We start from the raw sequence: 27,804 nt of genomic DNA, 5'->3' as shown, positions 1-27,804 counted from the left end.
GTCTGAATATAATACAAGACATTATAGACTTCCTGGTGTATGAGACATGTAGCCATCAATGAAGGTTTTGCCCTTCCACAACAAATTTAAAAAAAAAAAAAAAAAAAAGCTTAAACCTAACCAGGATTCTAGATTAACCACTGACAAATACTTTCTATTGAACAAGGTTTAGGTAGGCTCCTCTGGGCATTCTTTTGTCTCAGGCTTCATCTTTGGGCCCTGCACCAGCTTACTAAGCCCAAATGTAGCATATCCTAAGCCACATGTCCCTTGATAGAGGATCACCTTTGTTATCTTTAGCAGGACTCCTATTAAATCACTTTAGCAAAAACTCCCCCATTTTCAGTGTTTCCTCTTAGTAATTTCCCCATCCATTGAGCCCTTCATTTTCCTCCTTGGCTAAAAACCAGCACTTGCCTTTCTTAAAGTTAACATGATTCTATACTTGTTTCTATTCTATCTCCTCCTTTAACTAGTGGCCAGCTGTTTCTTCCCAGTATTACCAAGTTAAAGTATATTAAATTATACCAAATGAATGGACCTAGTAAATCTGAATGAAGAAATGCCTGTAAGTCTCTTGATACACAAACTGCAGGGGAAAAGACTAAGAAACCCACGGACATGATAATATAATTTATATTGTAGTATCTAGTGAGTTTCAATTTTGTCTCAACTAATTAAAACTTTTGATATTTAGACCACTTAAAATTTGAACACTGATAGGACATTTGATGAGACTGGGCATTTCTTCTTATACTTGCTCAGTATGTTATTTTCTTATCAAAGCATTGTAATATTAAAAAATAAGAAATTCAATCTTGTATAGTCACACAATAATGTTTACATTGATATAATGTCTGGATTACATCATACTAAAACAAGTGCAGAGGAAAGCAGACTGAGGTAGAAGAATAGACAAGATGACGAGTAGAGGGCCCTGAAATTAAGATCACTGTTGAAGTTAGGGGGTTCATTTATTATATAATGCTGCTTGCTTTAGTGCACCTGGAATTTCCCACAATGTTAAATAAATGACACAAAGATCAAGTGGAGTAAAACATGTACCATAAAGTTCACACATCTGATCTTAACCAAAAGGCCAATAAACAAGTAACCTCACTGGTTACTATCAAATAATATTATCATTATTCTGTAAATTAATAAGCAATCAGTTGTTTACCATGTCTTCTTTCTATTGGCTACACTTAAAGCAAACAGTGGATATGTCAAAGTCCTTTGTTGAAAAAAAAAAAAAACCCCTCCAGCTAACTATGCAGGTTATGAATAAAAGAATTAGAAAATCAATACTTTGCTTCCCTTAATGAAGTAAGAACTACTTGGTTACAGGCTGCCAAGGAGCCTTGCAAACAGTTGAAAAACACTGCTGACTTAGTAATCAATCTTCGCATGACAAAAGAGATGGGACATTACATGATTTTCAATCCAATGGGAATGACCAGATCATTTAAAAAGTCCTTAAGTCTAACTACCAGGTCATGAGGATAAAAATGAAAGAGGAACATGGAATCAGTCAAATCCAGAATATGGAAATTCCACAAAAAAAAAAAAATGACCCAGTTTCTTCAACAAGTAACTGATACTGAAGGGAGGGGGGAAAGGGAAGAAAAGAAGAGAAAAACTAGCAGACCAAAATGTACAGATCTTGTTTAATTCTAAGTTTGAACAAACCAACTGTAAACGAACAAAACAAAAAACTCTAATTATAAACCAGCTGTGGTGGTGAATGTCTTTAATCCCAGCACTCTTATCTCAGGATTCAGAAGGCAGAGGCAAGTGGATCTCCCTGAAATTGAGACCAGCCTGGTCTATATGGTGAGTTCCAGGCTAGCTGGGGCTACAAAAAGACCCTGTCTCAAATAAACAAAAACAAGCCCCACAAACTACAGAAAGACACTGGTGAGGCTAGAGAGATGGCGCAGCAATTAGGAGCACTGGCTGCTCTTGTGGAGGACCTGGGCTTGGTTCCTAGCACACACATGGCAGCTAACAACCACTTTGGACTCCAGTTCCAGGGGCTGTGACACCCTCTTTTGGCCCCTGTGGGTATTGCATGCATGAGTGTACTTATATACATGCAGGCAAAACACACAAATTTAAAAAACAAGGATGTTGCTAAGACGTTATGATTGATCAATATATGAAATAAAAATTAAATGGCATTAAAAAACTGTCAACTTTGTTGAGATATGTTTAAAAAACTGTAAATCATGTATTAATAGTAGAGTCACTGCAGAATTTTGGTTGAAAGAACAGGATGCTGGAGATTTACATTAAAATATTCTAGCAGAAAAGCAAGAGGTACTGTTGGTGATGAAGATGAAATAGAATAAGCAATATTACTGAGGTGGGGGAGTGTCAAATCATTTTCCATATATATATATTTCAAAGTTCCACAACGTACAGTTAAAAAAAAAAAAAGTAATTCAAACTCACAGTATACATCCTTGGTAATCTAAAACTCTGCCAAGTGCTGGAGACTGTTAAACACTGGAGTTACTTTTCTTAGGCTGGCCTTCCACAACCTACTGGTGCTTTTCAAATGAGTACTTGTGACACTCTGGGTGGATCGATTCCTTTGGAATGGGAACTATTCTGGACACTGCAGGACATTTAGCATTACCAGCCCAAACAAAACATGCTAACGTTACCATCTCATGCAGTCACTGTGATAAAAGGACAAAAAATCTTCAATTTTTCTAAATGCCCCTGAAATTAGTAAGGAACCAACTCTAAAGTGATCCCTGAGACTCTCAAGGCACTTTTTTTTTTAAATCACTTAATTATACCAGATGCTATCCATTTTCATTAAAAAAAAAAAAAAATTTAAAACAGCAGGCATGGTAGCACAAAGCCTTTAATCCCAACACTTGGGAGGCAGAGGCAGGCAGATCTCTGTGAGTTTGAGCCCAGTCTGGTCTAGATAGCCAGTACCAGGCCAGCTAGCATGACACAGTAAGATGCTGTCTCAAAAACAAATAAAATAAAATAACAAAATAAAAATTTAAGTAGAGAATGAACTACTGAAAAAGCAACCTTTAAACTGAAAAAAAAAAACGGTTTGTTTCATTAATTCAATGTGGGAATTAGGAACAAATAAGAAAACTCAAGCATACATACAGTCAGCATTCTTCAATGACTGCTTCTTTTTGGAAGGTTTGGAGATGACTTTTATCCGCTTGCTGAGGAACACACCAATGTCATCACTGTTGCCGTAGAACATCTTTACAGACAACATGAAGTGTTTTCTCTTGTCTGAATCAGATATGTACAATGTTTTGGCTGTGCAATAGTTCTGTGGAAGAAAAGTAAAGTTTTAATTGCACCAAACCCTTGCTGGCTATGTACCTACAACTTAGAACGCACGGCTAGGTTTGATCAGGTATAAATGACATCATTCTGACAGATCATTCCATAAACAGCTAAAGTTGATCTTTGAAGAGAAAGCATACATATGAGCTGGGCATCTGCCTAAGATGGACGTCAACAAGGACAGAACCATGTTCAGAATAGGTTCCAGGGACACTGGCACCAGGCAGCGGACACTGAAGTCCAGCATCTCCTAGACCCTTTTGGAGCTAACGATAAATGTGGACTTCAATCAATGTTCAGCTATGGGAACTGAATATCACAGCAGCCAACAAAGGTGACAATGATGGTGGTCGGAAAGTTATTACATTCTTTTTCCTAGTTCTTCAGCTTAAATTTTTCCAGAAAATCAAAGCTGGCCTAGTACACAAAATAGAGAAGCACAGAGGGATGCATGTAGCCTCTATGCCTTAGTCAACTCCAAGAAGCCGCAGAAAAACCCAAGGTAAGTTCTAGAGGTCAAGCTCTGACAGCTGTGGAGATGCAATGGTTGAGGATCTGATAACCTTCCTAAGTTTACTGCAGGTACGAGAACCCTGGGGAACTGACGGCAGCCAGCTCCTAGAGAATCATCTGGACAAAGACCAGCAGAACTGCAAGGAACACGAAGCTGACATTTTTACAATGTCTACATGAAGCTCACCAGCAGAGGTATTCAATTCCCAGTGTTTTCATGAAAAACAAAAATAACTAAAAGTAACGTTTGGTTTATAAACTAAAAACTTATGTCCATATTTTACTCTCCTAAAAGGACCATCTTTAGTTTTTATTTTAGATACCTCTGAATGTTTCACAGAATGATCATTCTATGTCACAGCAGTTATTTTTTATAGTTAAAATAATTGATAGCTACATGCAATGAAAAAATAAAATTTAGTAAAATTATGTAAAAAAAACTTTTGGTGACAGTTTTCACAACAGTGCAGAATATGTTTTTCTTTATATAGCTGAATGCTATGGGTAACCACTTACAAGGAAAAGAGTGCTAGACTGAATGAGTGAGTATAAAATATCTTAGGTATATTTAAGAATATGCTATATGCTAAACAGCTATTCTAAAAATAGTTAACTTTGCCAGGCATGGTGGTGCATTCTCCATGAGTTCAAGGACAGCCTGGTCTACGTGGTGAATTCCAGACCAGATGGGGCTACAGGGAAACCTTGTCTCAAAAAGACCAAAAAAAAATTAACTTTGTTTAATGGGATCATTCTCACCAACACCAAAAGAACAAAAATTTTAAAGATGTAGGAGAAAATAGTTAAGGTATATGTCTATTTCTCAGATTGTAAGTTCTAGTAACAAAAGTAGTATTCAAGGGTTCTAACACTTGCCCAGAAGCAAGGACATTTTAAAATGCTACCGTTTTAATTACATGTAAAATCTCCCTACTCAGTGTGAACTGGGGAAGGGCCTAATTATTGACCTTTTCCAGACAAGGTAAATGATGTTCAAATTTATTTCAACTACATTTGCTCTGTGTGTTCTTGTTAAAATGCAGTCAGTTTCATCATTGAGGAAATAATGAATTCTAGGGTTTTTTTGTTTGTTTCTTTGTTTTTTGTCTTTTGGAGACAGGGTCTCCCTGTAGCCCCAGCTGACCTGGAACTCACTATGTAGAACAGGCTAGCCTTGAACTCACAGGTCACCTGCCTCTGCTCCCCCAAATGCTAGGATTAAAGGTGTGTGCCACCACACCCAGCTAGAATTCTAGGTTTTTATCCTTAGAATTTTGCTAATATGACGTGTTAGTAGCAAACAAAGATACTGCAAAAGAGCCAGGAATGATGGTACACACCTTTCTTTAATCCTAGCAATTGGGAGGCAGAGGCAGGCGGATCCCTGTGAGATATAGTCCAGCCTGGCTTCACAGGGAGTTCCAGGCCAGCTGGGGCTACAGGGAGACCCTTAATCAAAAGGACCAAACAAACAAAAAACCTGCAATAATGTTGTACTATCTTGAATATTCTATGCTCAAGTCTTAACATATTCTAGATTTTGTTAGAGAGGCCTTGCTCTGCAGAAGGTAAGTTAAGACAACTGTCATAAGAAGAATAAAATGTAAGTCTTTTGAACCAAAGGCCAAATGTCAGAGACAACATTTATGAACTGCAGTCTTGACGGGTCCATTATAGTTTAGAAATTCACACAGCAAGGTCTTTTTCCTTCTCTCCTTCAGGTAGCTGCTGAGATTTAGTTTGCCTGCTCTACCTGGATTTTTATATTACTATTATTATTACTATTATTATTGTAAATGCTAATAAAATTGTCCCTGAGCTTAAAAAAACTGAAAACAGAATTACCACATGATCCAGCAATTCCAATTCTAGGTATATAGCCAACAGTGAAACCAGTTAGGTAGAAAAGACATCTGCACCCTCCTGCTCATTTTACACTATTCACAGGAGCCAAGATATGAAAACAACCTAAGGGTCATCAACAAAGGAATGTAGTAAAAATATTATTTGGCCTTAAAGAGGAAAGGAATTCTGTCATTTGTAACGACATGGAAAAAGCTGGAAGGCATGATTTTAACTGCAGCAAACCAGACACAAAAGGACAGACCCATCTCACGATATGGAACTTAGATGGACTCACACAAGAAAATACAAGGGTATTTTTCAGAGGCTGAGAGGAAGATGTCAGTCAAGTTTCAGTCAGACTTGATGCTAAATTCTGGTGATTTACTGCATAGCAGGTTGACTATAGTTAATCATAATGCATTATATATTAAAAATTGCTAAAATATAAGTGTGAAGTGATATGATAATTTGCATGATTTGATCATTCTACCATGTATAAGAATATTATATTTACCCCATTAGATAAACAATTATTAGTTGTGAACTGTTTAGATCTAATTACTTGATGAACTGAACTGGTGGATGAAGGTTGTTTTTGTTGTTCTCTGAAGGGTTCCATTAAAAAAATTACCAACACATACCTGCGTGCGCGCGCGCGCACACACACACACACACACACACACACACAAAGGTCAAATTAATCCTAAACACTAGAATTGTTATTTTTTTTAGCACAGGATAAAATCTATGCAAATGGGTATCAATGTACTAAAAAATGGCCATAGGAACGAAAATGAGAAGTATATCCAAACAAGGGAATTGAACCCTAAGGTTGAGATCACTTAATTTTGAGTGTTAACATTTTTGGGTATAATCTATATCAGGAAAGAAAAAAACATTAAAGTCTAGTATAAATAAAAGAGATGCAAGGGCCACTGAGTCTGCTCAGTGGGTAAAGGTGCTTATTGTCAAGTCTGACAACCTCAATTAGTTCCATCCCCAAGTCCCACATGGTAGAAGGAGAGAATTGATTTCTCAAAGTTATCCTCTGACCTGAACATGTTCCTCTCCCTCTCCCTCTCCCTCCCTCCCTCTCCTGCCCCCACTCATAAATGTAATTTTTAAAAATAGACAAACAGAGAAAGAACGCAGAGCTTTGACTGTAAGATCCATACATATGGTTGTTAAAGAGAAAAAAAAAAGATATACACATATAACTCCTGGGAATGGAAGAAAATACATTCTTTAAAAGAAATTAGAACCTAAGTAAGGTAACTAAAGTCACTCACTCATACAAAATATTTTGGCTTTAAGGAACATTAACAATAAAAAACTCAATTTACAAATTCTAAACCAGAAAATGGCATATAGTAATCTCTTTAGAAACAGAGCATAGTTTAACTTCAAAACAATACTTTGCCAATGATATAAACAATACTCTGAAATGATATAAGACCTAAGAGTGCAAAAATATAAAAATGTTTAAATTACAGAAACAAGGCAATGCTAGATCATGCAACTTTTAAAATGAGAAAAACATAATTGCACTAATTAGCAATAATTCTTGATGTGTATCTTGACTAGTTACAGCTATTTCAAGTGTTAAATTTAAAAGTTGATTACTAAGTGAAATCTTACATCCAACATAGTGAAATATCATGACCAAATTCAGAGTTAACTGCACTAAAATTCTTTTGTAATGAATATTTTAAATCAGTGACTAATTACCATTTAATGAATAGACTACAGGGAAAAAAAAGTATCTCCTTACATGAATGGAGGTTCAAGAGAGAGGAGACAGACAGGAGTAAAGTACTCTGTAAAGCTCAGCACTTCCTCTGCTGCTTAGCACCTCTACCCCCTGGACCAAGCTATGTCCTTATACCTGTACACTCAAAGAACATGTATATCATATGCTGTTCTTCCTGCCCGAAAAGCTTTCCTGGAGCCTATCAACCACTATATGTTTCTCAAACAGCATTTTTCATTAAAGTTAAATATCAACATGCAAGTTTAGCTTGCAGGCACTGTACTATCTATCCTATTAGTCAACTAGTGGGTATTATAAATATTAAATACTTGAGCTCTTTTGTAAAATATTTTTATTTATTATTTCTATTTTATGTGTAGGAGTGTATTATCTGCATACATGTAAGTGCTGTGTCATGCACTGTCTGGTGAGATTGGAAGAAGGCATTAGATCCCCTGGAACTGGAGTTACAGACAGTTGTTAGCTTCCATGTAGGTGGCTGGAATTGAACTCCAGTCCCCTGCAAGAGCAGCTGGTGCTCTTAACTGCTAGCCAGTCCCCTCCAAGAGCAGTCGGTGCTCTTAACTGCTGAGCGATCTCTCCAGCCCAAATACTTGAGTTCTTATTCTTCTACCAATGTCCAGGTCTTGGGGAATGATGAAATGATAGAAGATAAAACAGATCTAACAGGACCAATAGGACAGTAGGAAGTCTTCATGCTGAGTCAGCCCCAGGTGGGCTTAGCACCATGATCCTGGGAGGGTGGATAAGCAATGCTAATTGGTTGGTGGGTTGGATAATACCTCACTGGAAGGTAAAAATACTGAAAGCCAAAACTAGTTAAAATAAGACTGAAATTCAACCAACACAGTTATATACACTGGCAGCTGGACCCCTGACATCTTACCACCTGCCTATCTACTCATTAAAGAACTGAATGTCTAGGTGTGCAGAATACTGTCCTGTAATTCTGGGACATTCTATATAACAGGATGAGACATGGTTTACATCTATTGGATCAACCCCTCAGTAAAATATTTTCTTTAATCTCAAGAGCCCCAATTTAGAATGGCTTTACTGCTCTATTTTCTTTTAAGATAAGCAGTCATTATTGCAATAAGCATTATATCAAACCAATTTAAAATCCATGGTCAACATGCCTTAGTGATTAAAAACAATATACAGTTAAGATTTGAATGAAGCTGGTGTTAGGGCTTTACTTTAGTACTCACTCTAGGAACACAACTAAATGTGAACTTCAAGTACTAACTTCCTAGTTCACTACCCTCAACCCTGTCCTCTAACACCTATTCCTAGTGTCAAATACAAAATAGTATACACACAGTGGCTCAAAACCATCTGTAACTTCAGTTCCAGGGGATCTGGTACCCTTTTCTGGTCTCTCTGGGCACCAGGCATGCACATAGTGCACATACATACATGCAGGCAAAAACTATACACTTAAAATATTTGGGTTTTTTTTTGTTTTTTTTTTTTGTTTTTTTTTTATTGTCTTTTTGAGAAAAGGTCTCCCTGTAGACCCAGCTGGCAGGGAACTCACTATGTAGACTAGGCTGGCCTTGAACTCACAGAGATCTACCTGCCTCTACCTCTGCCTCTGCCTCTGCCTCCTGAGTACTGGGACTTTATAAAGGCATGTACTACCACACCTGGCTAAATAAATCTCTTTTTAAAGATATTAGATAGTCACCCAGAATCATTTTTCAAATTTTAGTATTAAAGAAAAATAACAAACATTAATGACCACAATAAATGAACAAAAAATTCATTTCCAAAATTAAAGGTACAGACTGCTTTTAATATTCATAAAATTGTTTATGTCAGTGGATACATTTCTTTCTCTAGTAAATTACTCAAAGAACACTTCTTTAAAAAGTCTGAGTAAAACTGTTGTGTTTTGCACTGATGTTGGTTCAGTAATGATCTTCAGAACCAAATCAGTGTTCTAAAATCTGTCTGCAGTACTTCTCAGTAGGACAAATAGTAATGGGCACAGTGAACCAGTAATGAAAGATGTATTTTCACTAATATTTGAGTATCACAACTCTGTCAGGCAGCGAATGAGTGATTTCTCTCCGGGATCATTGGCCTCCAATAGAAATTGGATTTACAGCCTGCCTGAAAGCTGGAGAGGCTTCTGGTGTGCCACCTTCGGATGTCGATGCATGAGCTCCAGGAGTCACCAGATCACAGCCCTTTAAACAGGTTGTATTTCTGACTCGGACTTATACATTTTTTGTATCTTTTACTTATTTTTTGAATTTGTTTTTGTTATATGTATTATGTGTTTGAGTGTCTTACCTGCGTGTACCATGCGTAGGCAATGCCTATGAGGCAATGCCTGTGGAGGCCAGAAGATGATGTCAGAGCCCCTGGAACTGGAGCCATGCATGGTTGTTAGGTGCCATGTGTGTACTGGAAACCGAACCTGGGTCCTCTGCAAAAGCAGCTAGTGCTCTTAGTAACTGAGCCATCTTGCTAGCCTCTGATTTATATACATTTAAGCAATTGTTACTAACAGAATTTTCAAAAAATGCTGCAAAAATGAATGCAGAAAGTGCACTTTGGATTTACCTTCCCTTCCAGGTTCAGCTGCTGCATTTCCTGGTCACTATTTCCTATTCCAATAAATGCACAGGGTTGAGACTCTTGTTCAGAACAACCATCTCGTTCCATCTGTTCTTTTTTTTTCTTCCAACCGCTGCCCATCAGATACACACAAGGAGGAGGGCAAAAAAACCTGAAGGGCAGACAACATTACATGAGCTATCTGCTTCTATGTCAACACTAGAACATAGCAAAGCACAGATCCTTTGTGAGGTACAGATGAAATCCTATCTTCAGTGTCCCAATATTGTCACCCCCCAAAAGAATACATGAATCAAATTTTCATTTCCATATACATCAGTGATAATACAATAATCAAATGATATAAGCATATGATATAAACATATGCACAAAAAGAATACAGATAGGGAAAAGTGAAAGAAATCAGGATAAAAATAAAAGCCTGAGTAATTAACTAAAGAAAAATTAAAATACATTCCGATGTGTCTGAAATTGATTTTTTTGAATATGTCGATAGTTCTCTGAACGCTTACTGAAAAGTTTACAGAGATTAAAAAGCTGCTGAGTCCTACAGAATAATGCTGCCTTCCATCTTTCTCTTCTTTTTCAGCAGCTCTAAGCAACATTTTCTCTGCCACTTGGTGGCGATATGTACACATTTGAGGCTTCATTTGTTTTAAAAAGCAATCAGTCTTTATTTTAGCAAATGATTCAACAAGTTTTTTTCCCCTCAAATCCTGAGAACAGATAAGGGAAACACCTTACAGACTCAAAGAAGGCTTTTATAAAGTTTGGCATAAAAAATAAGTTTGGTTAGACAAAAATCCAAACTGTCATTTAGATCATCTGACCACCTTTGCAGAATTAACAGCAGCAACAAAAGGAATGTTATTTCTGAACTTCTTGCACACCAGTTACTCCAGTTAACATAGTTCTGTGACCATAGTCTAAGTGTCTACAGTGGCGTTCCTTTATTAACTGTTCCAACACTGTCTCTATTACAACTGCTTACCAGGAGACAATGCTGACTAGTAGGATCAAATGACATACTAACATTGCCTCCAGAAGAAGCAATCTTTCAAGAAGAGTTTCATTTTTCTCTTTAATGAAAAATTAAAACTGACCAGTATGATAAGTGGGAAAATGATGTGATATCAAGTACTAGTTGTTAGGCACAAATGTTAACATCAAGAATAAGATTTTTTTTAATTAAATTTCCTGATCGGATATTTTCAGCGTTACTCAGTGGAATTTTTTTTAATGAACAAAAGACATGGCTCAAGTGCCTGTGGTTGTGTCCCCAGGTTGCCTTAGGCCTTACACCTTAGCAGTTCTTCAACTGGGCCTGAACCTGGAGGAGCAGGAAAGCAGGAAGACAGAACTTCCTTTTTCCAGAGAGCACTCTCCCAGGAGAAGAGGCCAACTGCCTCTTAATCTTCAAGGAGGGCGATAGTCCCTTACTAAATAATCCATAAAAAACAAGTAAGCTACTGACTGGGTTTCTCCCTGCAGTGACAAGATTACCTTCAAAACATTTTAAGAATACAAGTGATTAAAAAGATAGGAAAATAGTTACTATTAACATCATGTATCAGTTATGACTAACAAACCTGAATCTTAACTGAATTTTAACCTTTTTTGACATGTCTTCCCCTTTTATTACTTCACTAGATCTTAGTTATTCATCATAATATTAAATACCACAATGACTTTTTTTTTTTTTTTGGTCTTTTTGAGACAGGGTCTCCCTGGAGCCCCAGCTAGCCTGGAACTCACTATGTAGACCAGGTTGACCTTGAACTCAAAGAGCTCTGCCTGCCTCTGCCTCCCAAGAGCTGGGATTAAAGGCATGTGCCATCAAGCCCAACTTCTTAATATTTTATTATTTATTATGTTATGTGTATGAGCATATTGTGTGCATGTGTGTAAGTGCGCCCATGTTGTGCAATGCCCAAGGAGGTCAGAAGAGGGCGTTGGTTCTCCCAGAACTGGAGTTAGGGATGGTTGTTAGCCACTATGTGAATGCTGGGAATTGAACCCAGACCCTCTGCAAGAGCAGCCAGTGCTCTTAACCACTGAGCCATCTCTCCAGTCTCCCACAATGATTTTTTGAAAGGTCCTTTTGCATAGCACTTGGCACCTAACAAAAGATCAAAAATAAAGAGTTTATAAATAAACAAATCAACCAAGTTTGGAACAATTAAAAATCCAGAGACTCAAGAAGAGAATGAACAAGCACTGCTGGAGTCACATGGCAAACATATCTGCCACAAGTCTAGGACATACAGATCAGTCTCAACTCCTTGACAGAAAAGATGAGCCTAGATGAAGTTCTGTTCAGAAGACATGCTTTTTAGGCATCTTTGCTTCCTCTATCCTCAAGTTCTACTGTCACTGAACCTGTGGAAGGCTGTAAAATGTATGGCAGTATCAATACAGAATACAGGTGGATAGTCCCTGAGGACTTCACTTGGTAAGCAAATTAATGTGAATTTGTATTTTTCTTAAAATAGAGAAAATCTTTTATTTCTGGCTCTAAGAATTCCTAACTACTGAGAACCCAGAACTGTTTAATCTCTTCACTGTCCTTAACAACACAACTAGGAATAGAAACAGGCAAATTATGAGATGATCTGACAGTTAAAGGCTTCACATTGGTGAAGCATTTCTCAGGCTCAGCACTGGAGCTGGGTAGTAAACCTACTTCAGATTCACTATAAGGAACACAGCTGGCCTTGCATAGCCTCCTTCTGTGGCAAGCTGATTCCTGATTTGCTTAAAAAACGACTGACCAGTGTGAAAAAGCCACATAGAAGGTAAGGATTCTCCAAGGCTGACTGACTGATTACAACTTTGTGACTATGGAGAGTTGGAATGCTGCAGATTCAGAGCCAAATTATCTTGGACTATTCTTAGCTTCCTGGAGTCATTCACTGTACCTGAGACTGACCTAAGAAGTCTTGTGACTATCACATGAAATCTTCTAGGGTGTTTTAACAGATGTTTGCAATGTACTTGAGAGGGCCTTCATTTATGACTTTCTTTTGTTCTGCAACTAAAAACTTTACAAACCTTATTTGTAGTAGAACACAACATTTGAAGCAACTTGAATTCATGTTCCTGGGCCATGATCACTCATGCTTGGCTCTACAATTAACTCTCTTATTCTTTTTAAGGTGAGATCTGTTTTGTGTTAACGTACAATGCACACACGCACACACACACACACACACACACACACACACACACACACACGCACACACACTTTCATTATTTAAGAACAAAAACCAATATCTGAACTTTCAGTGTCAACTTCATGAAAAGAATAATTAGCTCAAATTGGTTTTTCATGTCTGATACTGTATACACCAATTCTTTCTAAATTTAGCTCCAAATTAGTGATTAGGTTTCATTAGTCAAATAAAGAAGAACTTGCCTAACAGGAGTAGAAGCCAGGTTCCCCCTACCACCTTGCCCTCACATTAAATTCAGGAAGGCTGAGTAACAGTAAGAAAAAGAACACTAGGACCTGTGAACTTAAATACTGCTTTCATTAGTCCTCCTTTTTGAGGATAAAAATTGCCAATTAAATAGCTTTACTTGCTTTTCAGCTCAGAGTTACTTTAAGGACAGGACTTCCTGGATTTTCTCCCAGGATGTAATTATGCATTTATATTTCCCTACTCTTATGCATATGTAGTTTCCTTTCTGTCACAAATTCTAAGATTCTTTTCATTCCTTTCAACCCAGTCTGCAAACCACATTTTTACTTTTGTTCTAGTTAGGTATCCTCCCAGCCAATCAAAAACCTTTGCTCCCATGAGCGAGCAGGCTACCTTTAACCCAAGCATGCTTAACAGAAAGGGGAAAAATGCTGTTTGAAAGACAATGACTCTAAATTTCAAATGGGAAAATTCCTGGAATTAAGTTTTTTTAAAAAGTCTAACGACTGGGAGTGTTGCCCAATGGCAGAGCACTCACTTGGTTTAGCAAGCCAGGCTCTGAATTCACTCTCCAAGTCTGTAACAACTGCAGAAGTGATTACTTGGGAGCTGGGGATGCAGCTTACTGGGAGAGCACTTGCTTGGTACACATGAAATCCTGCATCTGATATTTAATACCACCAATAAAAAGGAAACAAACAAAAACAAACCCAAACCCAGAAAGTGAAATTCATAAGCCAAACATAATGAAATTTATTAGTCTTTGAGAAATACTACACAAAAATACATTTTCACCAGTCACCTTTACAGATCATTTCTGCAGTAACCACATTCAGGTGGTATTGGAGTATCAAGGAAATTTCTTTTTCTTGCCCTTTTTTAGATGGATCTTGTGATGGTGGCCCAGACTGTCCAGGAACTCTGGACTGAAGCAATTCTCCTGATTCAGCCTCCGTAATAGCTGAACTACAGGTGCACACTGCTACCTTACTTAGGAGACAAATAACACTGACACACCTTCATAACTGAACAGGTAACGGGGGCCACAGAGGCAGCTGGGAGCTCTTTACAATTGATCAAAAGCTTACCTTAAACTGAGCTCAAGAAATTTCTTATCTCTATGTATCTCTCTACCTACCTACAGACCAATCAATGAACCCAGAGCTTTGTACCATGCTGGCAAGTCCTCTACCACTGAGCTATATACCTAAACTTTAAGAAATACATATATGGCTCTGGGGCTGGAGAAATGGCTCAGTAGTTAAGAACTCTACTGAGGACCTAGGTTCAATTCCTAGCACCCACATGGCAGCTAACAACCGTCTGTAACTCCAGTTCCAGAGGACCCAACATTCTCTTCTGACCGCTGCAAGCACTGCACAACATGGGTGCATGGGTGCACTTACATACATGCAGGCAATACACTCATACACATAAAGTATTAAAAAAAATTTATACATATATATATTTATTTATTTATATATCCTGGCTTGTAATGCATGCCTTTAATCCCAGTACTTGGGAGGCAGAAACAGGAGGATCTCTGAGATTGAGACTAGCCTGGTCTCCATAGCAAGTCTTGTTTCAACCTCCCCCCTACCCCCCAAAAAAAGAAAGAAATATGTATTATTTGTTTTTTGTCTGTCTCATTAAGTTGCCACAATGGCCTTAAACTCACTCTGGTCTAGAGAAGCCTTGAACTTGCTACCTTCCTGCCTCAGCCTCTCCAGTGGCCGGGATTACAAAATGTTGTCACCACTGGGTCCAGTTGCCTCTTCCTTTTTACAACAGCACTCTAGGGCATTTGTTTGTTAACAAACTGTATTTTCCCCATACAAAGAAAGCTTTGCAAGTAAGCTAATGTGTTACTGAAACATTTGGAAAATAGCTCAAAATATTTAAATTTGTAAAATTAAGGACATGGCAGAATGATCTTTAGAATATGTAAGTCACTGCCCTTTTTAAGAGATAACTCCCCTCTTCATTTTGTATCAATCGAATTAGCCCAGTAATAGAAAGAAACCTCAGACATGAAAAAATAAATCATAGGCAAATTGTGTGTAAATTACTATTTGCCCTCCCAACCACCCCCCAAATCTTACCTCTTTTCATTTCCATATGACTTCTGTGCAACTTTCGCATGAAGAATGAGCACTGTTTGATCCCCTCGTTCTTTTAAATAATTTCGCATAGCTTCCCTAAAATCAAATGTAAATATTACTATTGTAGGGGATATTTTTATGGGAACCTTTTTTCCTTCACTATGTCTATAGTAAGAAAACTTTCTGGATACTTTTTAAATAAGCAAAACTTACCAGAAAAACAATAGTGCAAAAACAAATGCATGAACTAAATTTTAAGGAGACTGTACCAAGGACAATAAAAGTATTCACTTTCACTCTATATTTTGGCTTTAGAAGAAGAAACTTTCCATTTGGGGGAATTTATCATGTGAATAAAACTACAATTGCAACTTCTGAATAAAATTAGCATTAGTGTTGCTTAGGTGGCTTCACTGACAGCTTATCATGTTCCTCCAGCCCTTTCACTTCTTCAGAAGTGATTAAGCCACAACAAAATAGTAAGTCACCCAAACTGCTCTTGTGTGACCTTAGACCAGCAGTCCCATGTGTAAGGACTTAGAAAGCCTACCATTTATAGGCATCATTTATTCAAAGCATGCTGATAAATGTAAAAAATAAGGACTAACTGAAATTGCTGAAGATTTGGATTGGACTTTGAAAAATACAGTATTACATCAAATACAAACTACTATTTATGCTTACTATAAGTTTTATAAAAGCTTCCATTTTTCACTTATTCAATTATTCAATTGAATAATTATTCAATTATCTGACCAAGTAAGCGCCACACAGATCAAACTGTAATAGTTCTGAATTAGCAGAATCCCAATTATAAATGTTTTACACATTTCAAAATTAAAGCCAAGATAATAAAAATTTTTACTAGATTTAAATGCTATTCTACTTTATAAAGACAAATATAGCATGCAAGAGGACAGCCACATGACAGTAATAAACTGTCAACTAAGGTAAGCTATTGAATGTGGGGAATTCTAGATTCTTATCACACACTGGATTGCCTCAGGCAAATCAGTCAACCTCACCCAGCTTCTGTTTGCAAATCCGAAAACTGGAGCTGATGCTACCTACCTAGCACAGGGTGGCTGAGGGGATCAAATGAGATAATCTAAATGACATACTATTTATATTTACTATCCCCCCCCCCCCCCCCCGCGCGCGCGCCAAAAAAAAAAACTGTTAGCTGCAAGACATGGCAAATGATAGCAGGGTATACACAGAGCAAACTGAAAGGGAACTCAAGGTCCGAACAGTCATGAAATACAGATGCAAACAGGTATGCATGGAAAACACCAAAATGTTGTTAATAAGTCCAGGAATAGAAGGGTGGAGGATGAAGGTCCACGCATTGGGGGAAGTTCTCAAATAAGCTGGGTACTAGGTACTAGGCAGCCTGGCAACAGTAAGAGATTTGAGATACTGCTACAACAGGTGACTGATAAAAAGTTCAGGGAATAAGTGTAGGGGAGGGGGAAGTATTAACAAATTAATAAAAAGGAGAGAACCCTTGTCCAAGCAAGAGGACCAGATTCCAAAAACTCACATAAATGTCAGGTAAGCATGGTGACCCACCTATAATTCCAGCCATGAAGGCAGAGCCAGTGGATCCCTGAAGCAGGCTGGCTAGGCAAGACCACTGGAGCTCTGGGTTTGATTAAGAGACAGGAGGTTCAAAAGAATGAAGTGGAAGAGAGATTGAGGAAGATTCCCTGGTACCAACCTTGAAGAGCCACACATGTGCCTATATACATGTGAACATGAACTCATACACATGAAAGAAAAAGCAAAAATTGAAAATAAAACAAGACAAAAACAAAAAGGAAAAAGCTAACAAAATTTGTACAAAGTCCTTGGTATGCAACCTGAAAAGCTGCTATATGCTGGAATATAAGGTCTTAAGCTGCAGGCATAACTCAAACTCAAGTCTATTAACATTTGTGTCACTGCTCTATCACTGAGCGATTACTTGATTATAAGTTTATCGGGTTTCATGTTTATTTTTCTTGTCTTCTCAAATAGACTATAAAGTCTTTAAAATTGTACTATCACTAGTTTTATAATGATTAAAAGCATAACTTTGCTATGGAACAGAACATGGACTGAATTTTAACTCTGCCACTTACTTAAAAACCTAAGGTTTTCTCCCTGTGAAATAAAGTCATCTATTGGGAGAATAAAAAGAACCTCCAGTAGCCTTCCACTGCAGATTACAGATATTACTATTATTTTCTTATAGAAAAAAATACTTCAGGGCCTTAACTGTATAGGCTGTAGTAACACAGGGATGGGAACTGCCACTACAGCTTTGTGAACATAATTGATGAGAGACCTAAGGGACACTTATCTGGCACTTTATCCAACTTCGACAGCACAAGTTCTGAAAGAATAGCAGGTGAGCTATAGTCCTTCCCACTGAGATTTACTGAGAGCCAATGCACCCCAGGTACTGGGCACTGTGCTGGTTTCCAGTCCTGAAAGTGCCTATTCACAGTAAGATCTCATAGTGTCTATGATGAATGCGGCTGATAGCGTCAGCTTTCCTTATTCCTGTCAAACTTAAAATACAAAATCCTTGAAGTAACTAGAACCTGAAGGTAATCATTAGTAACAGTTTTTTTGCAGCAGGAATTTGCCAAATAGCTGCTTTTAGCAAGGAAAAGAAAAGGAATATTACACATTAAAATTTAATAGTGAAATTAGTAAATATTAAATTAAAATATCTGTTCTCTGGCAATGAAAGCTTGGTAATTTATTTCTGATGCGTTAAGAAGCCATTTACAAAGGAATGGTATACTCCAAAGAAATACAAACAGCAAAGGCACAATTTTTCCAGCCAAAGAGAGCAGGCTTTCTATCTGGGCACTGCTGACATCCTGGACATCTCTGTTGTGGTAACTTACCCAGTACACTGCAGGATGCTTAGCAGCACCTCTGCCTTCTACTCAGCAGATGCCAATAAAATATCTCAAAACACTGACAAATGTTGAGGCAGAAGGTGGGGAAAGGCAGTGTCACCTGGGTTGAAAACCATTCAAATAAGCCAAAAATATTTCAACAGTAAAGTGACATAGTCATTTAATGTCTTTTGCAGAAAGGATGGGGTAAAGTGTACTATTTGAAAACAATGCAGGAACTGAACGATAGACTTACTACTGTCTCCTGTTAGCTGGTTTCTCAGGCTTTACCAATCTACTACCAACCAAGATCTCAATATATTACTATTAGTTGACTCTTCCAAGAAAGAGTGAATATTTATAGTTTATTACAATATATTACAATTGCTTTATTAATAATCTCTTACTCAAAAGCTAAGCATTATCCTATGCATGGATGTACAGGAAAAACAAACAAAAAAACAGGACATAAAGGGTTCAGGATGGTCCTTAGGTTCAGGAATCCAAGGGGTTCTTGGAATTCATCCCCACAAATAAGACGGGACTATATTCTTCATTTAAAAAAGAAACCTCTGAGGTGGTGGTGGGAGGGTTATGAATCTGGGGGATGTTAGAGGCATGAACAATGATCAAAATACACTGTATGCATGTACGAAATTCTGAACGAATTTAAAAAATCATATTTTTTCAAATGTCTGTTGAGGTTAAGGGTGTCATTCAGTGGTAGAGTACTTTGCCTGGCCTATATGAGACCTTGGGTTTTACCCAGAGCACTGAAATTAAAAAAAAAAAAAAAAAGTCACTGATTTCTCAGACAATAAAAAAATTTAAGATTTTAAGTTGTTAAAACAGAGTGAATAATAAATAATAAATAATAAAACAGAGTGAATCTTAAAATCAGCACATATTATTATAGATCCCATTCAATAGTTTTTTGTGTGTTTTTTTTGTTTTTTTTTTTTAACAGATCTCTTCCTCAAAACTGAACTTGGGAGAAAAAAAATGAAGGTGAAATTGTACAGATCTGAGCTGGGCTCTTTCAAAGTTCTGCTTGTAAATGTTGCCAGTGTCCATATTGTACATACACCCCCAAAAGTCAAGAAACTCCCTATTTTTGTCAGATTCAGGCACTTTCATCTTTTATACCACTCACACAATACTTTTCAGATTCAGCTTCACATATCAATCAATTACATAGAGTGATGATTCAAGTCTTCCTGATACTAATAAAATGAAGTAAATTCTTTCAAGGCAGGGGATGTTTATATGCTACATTTTCCAACCAATGGGCCAAACCAAATCCTTGTTTTTATGTTATTTTATTCATTATTTTATGTGTCTAAGTATAGGTAGGTGCACCTGTGTCGTACAATGCCCAGGGAGGTCAGAAAAGGGTGTTGAATCCCCTGGAACTGGGATTATAGATCATTGTTAGCCACCATGTAGGTGCTGGAATTCAAACCCAGGTCCTCTGCAAGAGCTTAACAGCTGAGTCATCTCTCCAGCTCCTGTCCTGTTTTTCTTTAGAGGGGTTTTTTAAGAACAAATTTCTCCAAAGGCTAATTTTGAAATTGACAGTGTGGAAGACCATTAACAGTAAACAAAGTCTCAGTATCCTCCTAACAGTTGGTAACAAAGCCAAATAAAGTATAGGTTTTGTTCTTAGCATGGTGTCTACATCTCATTCCACTTATGAAAAAGTAAAAATGTCCCTTCATTCCATGAGCTTTTAGTAGACATATGGGTAAACTACTTAAAATCCTATCACACAGCTATGAAATATATTACTTCAAATTCTAATCATCTCTTCAGGTCCACCCCATACCCTTCAGAGTCACAGGCTGTGACAATCACACCATGAACACTTTTGTATCTTATTATTCTCAAAATTTACTTTGAAAATACAAATTTTTACTACTTGAGAACTGTTGTGCATACAGAGGAATGTGGGAACAGTAAGGGGTACTGACAATCAAAGATAAGACATCATCTTAGTTCTTAAATTTCTAGCTCTAGTTAAAGCAAACATGGAGCCTCAAATTCTAGGGCTGCCATAGAACCTTCCTGCTCTATCCCATTTTCTCCTCCCAAGATGTCCTACAAGCCTGATTGGCTTATGTCGAATTTTAGTCAGAAGCATTTTTATATGAATCATTCACCATCTAAGAACTAATCACTTGACAGGTAACTAGCAGAGCAAAGGTCATTTACCCATACAAATGTAGCATGGCAACTTTGGCTTTAAGTCTAAATTCACGGCATATCTACCTAGTTCATATAGCACATTTATACAGGGTTGTCTTACCTAATAGGAGAATGAATAGGTTAAATATGAGAACTGTACTTTGAAATGAAAAGGTCAGACAGAGGGATGACTCAGCAGATACTGGCAGTTGCCATGCAAGCCTGATCATCTCAACTCTATCCCTAGAACCCAGGGTGAAAGAAGATGACCCACCCCTGAAAGTTGTCCTCTGACTTCTACATGCACCATGGAATGTGCTACCTATCCAATAATAAATATCCCCAAAATCAGAGAGTAGTCTCTGATTACTAACAAAGGTTTGTCCTAGTTTGTTTCTTCATTGCTGTGACAAAATACTCTGACCAATACCAACTTGGAGAGGAAAGGGTTTATTCAGCTTACATCTCCCAGGTCACACAGTTCATCAGGGAGCCAAGGTAGGAACTCAGGACAGGAACCTGGAAGTAGGAGCTGGAGCACAGGCCATGGAGGAATGCTACTTACTGGCTTGCTCCCCTGGCCCCTGCTCAGCCTGCTTTCTTATGCAACACAGGCCCACCTGCCCATGGGTGGCACCACCCACAGTGGGCTGGGCCCTCCCACATCACTCATCAAGAAGATGCCCCTCAGACATGGCCACAGGCCAGTCCAATAGAGGGAATTCCCGACTGAGGTTCCCTCTACCCAGGTGTGTCAAGTTGACACTAAAGCTATCCAGCACAAGGTTCAAACATCAAATCTGACTTGAGTCAACAAAAATAGATAGTTCTTGGGTTTCACACACAGGAATGATAAGAACAGAGAAATGTCTTCATGAGATTGACAGGAGATACTCTTTGTGAAAAGAATTATTTCCAATAATAGACAAAACTGTTTTGACAATTATAGAAAACTGAAAGGAATGTCAAACCTTATGAAGAAAATCTATTAATTCTAGCAAAAGCATTAGATAACAGCTACCAGTCCATATTGTTATGGGACAAGAAGGTTAATAAGACTATCTCAGAAAGGAGTACCTTCTTTTAAATATTAATTTACAGGGGCTGGAGAGATGGCTCAGCGGTCAGAACACTGGCTCTTCTTGCAGAAGACCCAGGCTCGATCCCAGCACCCATATGGCAGCTAACAACTGTCCATAACTCCAGTTCCAGGGGATCTGATAGCCTTCTGTTCTCCACAGGCATTGCACAACACGAGTGCACTTACCTACAGGCGGGCAATACTCATACACATAAAATGAAAATAAATAAAATATTTTTTAAAAAATTTACAGTGGTGGTACACAACTTCAATCCCAGCACTCAGGAGGCAGAAGCAGGCAGATCTCTATGAGACTGAGGCTAGTCTGGGATTGTCTAAAGCTGGGCCAGCTGGGGCTGCATAATTAGATGCTGTCTCAAAACAAACAAAAAATAAAATAATAACAACAACAACAAAGAATTCACCGGCCAGCAGCAGGTTCGGTCTCTTGCCAGCAAGCCTGTGACAAGACCTAAATTAAATCTCCAGAACCCACAAGGTGGAAGGAGAGAACAAACTCCCCTCCTATGGTCTGTCATCTCACCACATACATGCAGTAGCATGTACACATACACATTCCAAAAAAAAAAAAAAGAAGCAACTTTTTAAAAGTGAATTCACCATAATGCTGAAGAGCACACAATTCTTACTCCATCATTCCATTTATTTACTTGTGTGTACTTTTAATTACAAGTTTAAACTGTGTTTACTTTGGTAAATAGAAGTCAGAACAGAGTAAAGCAGGTTTGCAAAGTTATTTAAAAGCACAGACACCATCCCTGAACTGAACTTTTTATAATCCAGTGAAGAGACAAACTCCTTAAGATATTTTGGTCAAATAAGACATAAACATTTTCCTAAAAAGAGAATCACTTTAAGGGCCGGGCATGGTGGCGCACGCCTTTAATCCCAGCACTGGGGAGGCAGAGGCAGACTGATCTCTGAGTTCAAGGCCAGCCTGGTCTACATAGTGAGTTCCAGGATAGCTGGGGCTACAGGGAGACCCTGTCTCAAAAAGACAAAAAAAAAAAAAAAGAGAGAGAGAGAGAATCACTTTAAAATGGGAAAATAAAATTTTAAAATATTAGATGGGCCCTAAATTTGAAAAAGAAAGTTCTCAACTTTTGTGATTAATAAAACTAATTTTATCACAGAATTAGAAATTTGTTTTTCTATTTGTCATTAGACTGTTTTTCCTAAATTTGCTTTACACTAGTATTGATAAAGAAGACAAATCTGTAGTTTGTCCTCTTTTAAGAGAAATAAAGGTAGATGAATTCTCCCCCACCAGGCATGCTAGTTTCTCAGGATATTTTTAAATTACAAAAGTTGGTAAAATTTTTAATTTAAAAAAATGTTTTTTTATTTATTATTTTTATTTTATGTGTATGCGTGTATTGCCTGCATGTAGGTGAGTGCACCCTTGTCGTGCAATGCCCGCAGAGGTCAGAAGAGGCTGTTGGATCCCCTGGGACTGCAATTACGGACACTTGTTAGCTGCCATGTGGTTGCTGGGATTTGAACCCGGGTCTTCTGCAAGAACAACCAGTGTTCTTAACCACTGAGCCATCTCTCCAGCCCCCCAAAATATTTATTTTTATTTATGTGTCTATGTGTGCTTGAGTGTACGCTATGTATATGTAGATACCTGTAGAGGCCAGAGTAAGGCAACCAGGTCCTTTGGAGCAGGAGTTGCAGGTACTTGAGTATACCAAAAAAAGAGCAGGAGGTGCTCTGGAACACCGAGCCACCTCTCCAAGCCCCTAAATTAACTTAAGAGATGCAACAGACATACAATAAAATGCACTCGTTAAAGTATACAATTGGTATTTTTATCGTGTGTATACTGTGCCATTGCCACAATAAAGAATATATTCACAATTCCTGAATTTCTTTTTTTTTTTCTGTTTCTTTGAATTCCTTTCTGCCTTCCCCCATTCCAGAAAACTGTTAATCTACTTCTGGTCATTAAAGGCCAGTTTTCATTTTCTAGAACTTTGTAATAATGGAACCACACAGTACAGTACTCTTCCTGGCTCTCTAGATAATTGAGTATAATTATGTGGGTATTTACGTTGTTGCTTTATGAAGACTTCATGCAGAATATACACATTTGTTGATCTACTTATCTACTGCTAAATGTTTGGGTTATAACCATATATTATAAGAAAAACTAACATGGAGATTTGTGTTCCAGCCTTTTGTTTACCACTTTCCCTTTTTAAAAAAATATTTTTTACTTTTATTTTATGTGTATGAGTGTATTGCCTCCATGTACATGAGTGCTCCGTGTCGTGCAGTGCCGCGGCAGTCAGAAGAGGGCATCGGATTCCCCTGGAACTGGAGTTAAGGATGGTTTGTAGCCGCCATGTGGGTGCTGGGAATCGAACCTGGGTCCTCTGCAAGAGCGGTCGGTGCTCTTAATGTCTGAGCCATCTCTCCAGCCCCACCACTTTCCTTTCTTGACTAAGTATGTAAGGAATGGAATGAGAAGCACATGTGGCAAGGTATATTCAACTTCCCAAGAAAGTGGTATATTTCCTTCCAAAATTATATCCTCACTACTGATACATGAAGTGTTTGGTGTTTGCATACTGATACATGAAGTGTTTGGTGTTTGCATATTATCAATTTTAGTCATTTTAGTAAGTGTTTACCTCTTAATGGTATACAGTGGTTAGAGACTGAAAGGATCTGTGCAAAATTCCTATAGTCAAACCTAATCATCAGCACTAGCATTTGGAGGAAGGGACACTTAGGAGGTGAACAGGTCATTAAGGGTTCAGTCCTCACAAATGAGGATTAGTGACACCACCCACCTTGCCCTACCCTCGTACTGCAGATTTAATTTAGGGCTTTGTGCATGATGGTAAGCACTCTGTCGGTGAGCTACACCTACACCTCTGTGTATCTGCAAGACTAAAGGATAACCAGGCTTATGGAGGCCAGAGGATAACCTCAAGGGCTATCTACCCTTTTAAGACAGGATCTCACACTGGCTACAGCTCACCAAGTAAGCTAGGCTGGCTGGCAAGCAAGTCCCAGGGGTCTGTTTCTGCTTCCTCCAGCACTTGGAATTACAAGCATGTGCCACCACACCTATCTGTTTTGTGGTGTGTGTGTGTGTGTGTGTGTGTGTGTGTGTGTTGTGTTTTATTTTTTATGTTCTAGAGATTAAACTCATGTCCAATTGAGCTATTAAAACAGTATGCAAGGTCTTACTATGTTGCCTGGACTTGCTTTCAACTTACTCTAGTTCAAGCAGGCCTTGAACTTGTGGTCCTCCTGCCTCAGCCTTCAGAGAAGATGGGTTTACAGGCCTGCAAACCCAGGATTAGTACCTTCTAGCCTGTGAAGATACAGGGAGAAAGAAGGCTGCCATCTCTGAACCTGCAACAAACAGAAGAGCCTCTACCACACATGCCAAATCTGTTGGTGTGTTGACATTGGATTTTGCAACTCCCAGAACTGAGAAATGAGGCTGTGGTCAATAAGCTATTCAGTCAGTGGTGTGCTGCTCCACAGCTCTTGCTCCACTGTCTTACCTGTAGCACAATTTTCAGATTTAAAAAACCTGCTTTTGCTGTTGTTCTTTTGTAATTTGTCTTTTGTCTCTTGCTTTAAAATTTTTCTCTTGTAAGAGCTGGCAGAGTGTGGGTCATTCGAGAGGTCTCCTATATTGAGATCCACCCACCCAGGGTTCAGGGACCATTTTAGAAGAGGGAGCGGAGAGACTGTAAGAGTCAGGGAGGAGGTGCATGACCATATGGAAATAGTCCTACAGGCAGGCACCAGGGAGGAACCATCTCATACAAACTTACAGCAATGGTATCAGCATGCACAAGACCCATGCAAACTTAGGAAGACAAAAACCTAGCACAGAACTGTGGAAATGAATAGCAAGCCCCAATCTTAGTCAAAGAATTATCGGCAGCTGATTACTGCTGGGAGAGGAAGAGCAGATTGAAAAGAGAGTATAGATAGGCTGACTAAATCCAGGTGGATAAGCTTGCACCGAGGGACATCTCAGGACACTAACTTTACATAATAGGCCTTAATACAAATGAAAGAATGTATGAACCCCAGTGGGGAAGTGTCAAAGGGGAAGGGGGTATAAAGATGATTTTCTGTATGAAATACACAAAAATTCAATTAAAAAATTTTTAAAAATTAAACACTGAAAAAAATCTTTTTCTCTTCACTACTGTTTTAATCAATTTGATCATGATGGCTTCAATATAGTTTTATACTTAAGATTTATGGAGTGGCTTGGACCAGCAGTCCAAAGCTTTCAACAAAATATTTTCAGGCACCATTTCTTCATATACTGTTTCATTTGTAACCTCCCCACCAGTGACTACTTATGCACATGTAAGGGTATCTGAACAAAGCACACAAACTAACGCCTTTCCCCAAGTGTTTTCCATGTGTCTCACTCTGGACAGTTTCTACCGCTATGCCTTCAAGTTCAATCATCTGTCCACTCACTCTGAACTAATAATCCAGCCAGGAGCATTATTTTTTATTTCACTGTTTTCATCTCTTAAAAACTTGATTTGGGCCTCGCTTTGTAGTTAATATGAATCTTCCATGCCTTTATTAAATTTGTCTGATCTGTCTGTTAGCTCAGAGATTTATAAATTATAGCTATTAGGAAAATCAGACCCACTGTATGCTAGTATACAGACACCAACTCGTTCGTACATTGCCTGTGACTGCTTTTATGCTACAAAAAGTTGTATTATACCAGAGGCTGTATAAGCCACAGAATCTAATATAAATTTTAGCTTCTCGAATATTTAGTTGAATTTTATGTGAGGAAACAATGGTTATTTTAATGTCATCTTTTGTCATTTATAAGTTATTTTTTATCTTATTACAGATGTGTTATAGCTTCTTTATATGACTGATGTATTCTCATTGCTTTTAGAGAGCTACATAGTTTTTATTCCATTCCTGAGCTTTGTTCTGGTACATAACTGGGTTTCTTCGAAGAGTTCAATTCTTTTAATTTTTGTTTCTTGTCTATTAGATGAAACCAAAACACCATTTGTAATTCTGGGTCTAATTTTACACTGAAGTCAAACTTTTATGATGTCCTGTGAATTATGAATTATGAGATTTTTACTCCTGACCATGGAAAGCAGGCACAACTCATAACCATAAGTAACTTTTCCTTTCATTCTTCTGGGTAGTTTCCACCCCGTGCCCCAACTGTGGGTAGTTTCCTCACTCAGTGTGGCAATTAATAACTGAGCTGACAACTAGAAGAGAGCCCCCAGCAGATTCCTGAACTCTGTGCCATTCTTTCTTCCTGGGGTCTCTTCCTTGCAGAAGCTAGCCTCTTGACTTCCCTTCATTCCACTTCAGTGGATCCCTTTCCCTATACCATGGCCTGGAAAGTGTCTCTCAGCACAAAGCTGGGGCGATCACAGGGCTCATCTCATTTGTCTCCCATTTCCTTGGAATCACTGTCCTTCCTTGCCTGATGTCCATTATCTTGAAAACTGTTGCTTCACAGATTTTCTCATGTTTTATAGTTGTTTCAAGGCTGGAGAAAAAGAATAATTCTAATTCTGTTACACCATCTTGGCCAGAAGTGGTAGTTCTTAAAACCTACTAAAATTTTCCAAACAAGGAAAATCACAAAGGATAAACGATGGAAAAATCATGGTAGAATGGATGGTACCTAGCTGTATGTGCTTAGGGAAAGCAAAAAGAGTTTCTGTACAAAGTTTACTAGCACCCTGTTATTTAGATGTAACCCAATAAAGGAGCTAACTTATTCATCAAAATATTCTGTAGTGTTTTATGTTACTCTAGCAACTTGCTGATGATAATAAGAATACTTACTTACCTAATAACGTTTAACATGCATATCTATCTGAATACATCAATTATACTTACTAGAGTGTACTCAACAGATACATAAGAGAAAATATATTTACATGGATCTTTGAGTATGTGTATGCGTGTACTACCTGCATGTAGGTAAGAGCACCAGTGTAGTACAGTGCTCACGGAGGACAGAAGAGGCTGTCGGATCCCCTGGAACTGGAGATATGGACAGTTG

General features: G+C 38.1%; 1 protein-coding gene across 3 annotated transcripts in view; it reads right to left on the bottom strand.

Annotated features, from left to right (window-relative positions):
• Positions 1-27,804, bottom strand: part of Rbpj (recombination signal binding protein for immunoglobulin kappa J region) — an 86,638-nt gene that overhangs the window by 9,782 nt on the left and 49,052 nt on the right. For all 3 annotated transcript variants that reach the window (XM_008837344.3, XM_029565542.1, XM_008837340.3), the window contains 3 exons: positions 15,573-15,668; positions 10,034-10,199; positions 3,139-3,313 (listed from right to left, as the gene is read on the bottom strand). In XM_008837344.3, the coding sequence (XP_008835566.1) occupies positions 3,139-3,313; positions 10,034-10,199; positions 15,573-15,668 (437 nt within the window). The remainder of the gene's footprint in view (positions 1-3,138; positions 3,314-10,033; positions 10,200-15,572; positions 15,669-27,804) is intronic.

Source organism: Nannospalax galili, unplaced genomic scaffold (assembly GCF_000622305.1).
Source record: "Nannospalax galili isolate Female #2095 unplaced genomic scaffold, S.galili_v1.0 scaffold777, whole genome shotgun sequence".
In the NCBI taxonomy this organism is placed as follows: Eukaryota; Metazoa; Chordata; class Mammalia; order Rodentia; family Spalacidae; genus Nannospalax; species Nannospalax galili.
Note: the sequence above shows the minus strand (reverse complement) of the source record. Positions and strands in the feature narration are given on the sequence as shown.